Source organism: Mizuhopecten yessoensis, unplaced genomic scaffold (assembly GCF_002113885.1).
Source record: "Mizuhopecten yessoensis strain PY_sf001 unplaced genomic scaffold, ASM211388v2 scaffold9499, whole genome shotgun sequence".
In the NCBI taxonomy this organism is placed as follows: Eukaryota; Metazoa; Mollusca; class Bivalvia; order Pectinida; family Pectinidae; genus Mizuhopecten; species Mizuhopecten yessoensis.
In genome coordinates this window covers 119,947-124,007 of record NW_018408078.1, presented here as the reverse complement: position 1 = coordinate 124,007, position 4,061 = coordinate 119,947, and the positions used below count along the sequence as shown (strand labels likewise).

General features: G+C 36.6%; 1 protein-coding gene across 1 annotated transcript; it reads right to left on the bottom strand.

Annotated features, from left to right (window-relative positions):
• Positions 1 to 2,104: 2,104 nt before the first annotated feature.
• LOC110458187 (ADP-ribosylation factor-like protein 1) lies at positions 2,105 to 2,752 on the bottom strand. Its single transcript, XM_021509786.1, has one exon. The coding sequence runs from the start codon at positions 2,750 to 2,752 to the stop codon at positions 2,105 to 2,107; it is 648 nt and encodes a 215-aa protein (XP_021365461.1).
• Between the last annotated feature and the right edge of the window lie 1,309 nt (positions 2,753 to 4,061).

Below are 4,061 nucleotides of genomic sequence, written 5' to 3'. Positions count from 1 at the left end.
CACTGGTGTTATGTTGTACATTCTGGAATGTGAACAGTTTGTGCTGGTTTTTAATCAGAAGTAATGGTGTACAGTTACCAAGACACCTCCATAAATAATGAAAAATTGGTTGGACCTGGTGACTTGTTTTACAATATGTTGTCAAGAGAAATAACCTGTACAATCCTGGTTAATTATATTTAATATCACATTCAAGTGATTTTCTGGTTTTAAGTCCTTCACAGCTAAAAAATATCAACAAGAAAGTCCAGCAGCGACCACCAACTTTAACAGTAGGAAGAAGTTTGTATAACTAATTGTTTACCCGGCTTTATGCAATGGTAATGCACTTGTAAAGGAAAGCTTTGGGAGCCCATCTGAAAGGATCCAAACAACACTGAAAGGCTAGTAGCTTCCATATCTAAGAGTCTGGCAAGTGTAGTATTAAATTAGGATGACAAGGAATGGACTTGTGTAAGTTTTAATCATTTGGGTCTTAAGATGTATGTAATCATCTGATTTTTCTAAAACTATTGCATGTCTTTGAATATCTAGGTGATTTCTTGTTAAAAAAACTGCAGGCGTTGCCAGCAGACTACTGACTAAACTGCGTGTCTCGAGGTCTTTCACTTTTTAAGAAGTTGAGCATTATTGATATTGTTGGGGTGAATTGTTAAAATTCAGGGATGTTCAAATACATGATAAACCCCAATATAATCCCTCAAAATTGAATGTTTGGGTTATCAAACATATCGTCAACATTAAGAGATACCATAGACTGCAGTGGTTTTGTTCGTGCTCAAACAACTAAAGCATTTTGAGAAGAAACTAACAAGATTTTGTAGAGAAACATCAAACCATTTTCTTACCCCGAATAAACATTGTTCAATTTCCTTACCCTCTGTCTTGTTGGTGTCATTCATCTTCCTTTCAATAGGCCTGTATCACTGTTGTGTTACAAAAAGGCAAATGCTATTATATAACATCATAATTTACTCAATAAAATATTATGGTATAAGGCATTATACCATCACATGCACTTGATGCGAGTAAAAATAAAATCTAGAAATAACTGCAGGAAAAAATGATAAATGACAGTGGTAATAATAATATATGCGGTTATAAGTCTGAAAAGCTGCCCATGATAACTGAAACAACAAGTTACCGTTTCAGGGGAAGTAACTCAAGTTCGTTTCACACAGTAAAATACTGTATACATGCGAAACCTTTGTTAGTCTTTTGGTAGCCAGAGATGCAACACATTTGATTCAGATGTAACTTTCCATATGTCACATTGATGTGAATGTGACAAACACTTGAACTGTTCAGACCTGTCCCAATTTTGAGATCATCTTAAAGTTAAAGTCTTACTTTAATTTAAATAATAGGGAAATTACACTTCTGACAATATTTTGTTCATTTTTCAGCAAGAAATAATTCAAACTGAATTGAAAATAATTTAATATGATTAAATTGAAATTAAGTAGTATCAAAAAGTACAAGATTCTAGCTTACTCAAGTAGTAAACCAATGAGGAAAATTGACTAAACGAAAATATTTTATTTCTCAAGGGTAAAATAATTTAATTAAACATACGTGCGGATTTCATCTTCACGTCTCAACAATGAAAATTACCCATAGCATAACTCTGGTGCAGTTCATCGCCATCTTTTCTGCCGAAGCATGCGCCATTGGTTTGGCCCTCGACCATATCGATGAATACCGCATTAAAAAGGCAATCTTATGTTCAGACTCTCTATCTTACAGATACGAGATCCAAAAAACACACTCATACAAAACCTTGCTCTTCGAATATCTCGTATCTGAAATAAGTCAAAAATAACTTACTATGGATTCCGAGCCATGTCGGAATTAAAGGCAACAAATGTGTTGACAGGGAAGCAAAAATAAATAATCAAAAAATCAAAAAAAATCACCATGACCCTTAATGACCACAGCAGTCGATGGGCCGTTAAACATAAACAAACAAACTGGTGACCGTTATGGACCGTGGTCCTCTTGTACTAATTTCTAGCCACTGATGCCACGCAATGAAAATACTACTTAGTTTGCTTTTTGATGTGATAAAGTTACCATTTGTGTCTAACTTGAATTATCAATTGTTTTAAATCCTAGTAAACAATCCCTTGAATGAGGTGAGGATCCGCGTGTGAAATGATGCGATGTCACGCTTTTGTATCTGTTGTTGGTCACCTGACCCAAAGAAGCACTGGCGCGCGAACATCTTGTCCAGTTCCTGCGAGAGCCAGTCCTGTAACTTGTCCAACCCTTCACCCGTTGTCGCTACTATCGGGAAGAGCTCGTATACATGGGAACAGTTATCCAAATCTAGCCCAGAACGAACCTCTTCTAATGTCACCCGTGTCCCTTCTCCCGTGATTCTTTGGTTGACGGCTACTGCCAAAATAGAATTGGAAAAACGTCTAGCCTCAAGGAATTGAAATACGACCTTAGCAAGTTCCATGTTGTTATCAGGCGGTCCTCGATCGTTCACAACGTAAATAAAGGCATCTATGTTACGATAGTATGTAAATATTCCACCGGCACAGCGAGAACCGAACATGTTCCATGCCACAGCCTGTACCCGCTCTCCAGACAGGGCTTCGATAGTCTCATAGTCGTCGGTGAACGTGTTGGTGATGTTTCCCAAGTTCAGGTTGTGTAGCAAAGATGTTTTGCCTGACCCATTCTGTCCAATTATTAACACTGTCACTTTTCTTGATGACGAAAGCTTCCCCATGGCTTTCCCCATTATTCTAAATTATCATTGATTTTACCAGTTCATGTATACATGATATAGGTATTGTGACCATTTCTCGCTCAGTATTATGATAATGAATGGTATGAACGTCATATCTATTTTTAGTTCCGGTTAAAATTTGTTTACACTTCAAGTTGTTGTCACGTTTGGAATGTCTGGCTGGAACACATACCAGAAATCAATCTCCCACAACCCCGTAGCCTAACAAACATGCGACATTTCGGCACTCCCATGAATGACAACTCTGCATGTGGCTTATTACCAGACATTACTAAGGAAGAAAATTAACTCTTGTTTGTGTATTTTGAGGTTATCTCCCTTTAGACGCTGCTAAAATGATGTCCGGCATTCCACAATACTTTTAAACATATTTAAGGAGGCTCCATTCTTTCGTAATGAACCAGCAGAATTCGTTAAAACTTTCACATAATAATTATGTAACTATATAGAGGTGAATTTATGAAAATCAAAGCATTCAGATAAACTGGGATTTTTTTTGAGGTTACCCAAAAAGTTTAACTTTAGTCAATTTTTACAATTTTCCATTTTTTTTGGTCTATGGCAACAAAAACAACAATAAAAATGAAAACAAGCATTGATTTTTAAGCCTACAAATATTCTATTTACCACAAAATTTATAAAACATGTTAAATAAAGTGGTGTGTTCTTTAATTGAAATTTTATCTCACTTCCTTGGGGGTGAGATAAGGGACTCTCAACCCGAGGGGGAAGATCATTAGGTTGCCAAACACGAGGCTTAGCCGATCTCGCTCAGTTACAGGTAATTGAGGTGGTTTTTTTCGCACCTTTTACTTTGAAAAGAATATTCAATTTCGCCATTGTCTACACGTATCCCGTCGGGGCCTCAAAATAAATACGGCCTCTTAACTTCTAAAGCTACGTTTGTATGCTTCGTCCTTACAAAGAAAACACCGTAATTCAAGATCATATTTTATCTACCATATCAGGAATCTAACAACATCAAAACAGGACAAAAAAAGAAGAATATAATGCAGATAGTCAATTTCGAGCTGATTTTTATGATATATGCCCTATGTGACGTCACACTTCGAATGATTGGACGTCTGGATCCCCGACTAGGTGGATTTACCACTGTATTCGTGTGATTGTTAATTGTGATATTGAACACACCGCCATGGATAACCGGCATTTTTTAATAGAATGTTCCGATTTTAAACACATTCGTGATAACTACTTCCGAGTCCCGGATATGAAAACACTTTTCAGTTCCGTGGATTCGAAGGCATTATTTAACTATTTGAAAGACATCGGTCTATTC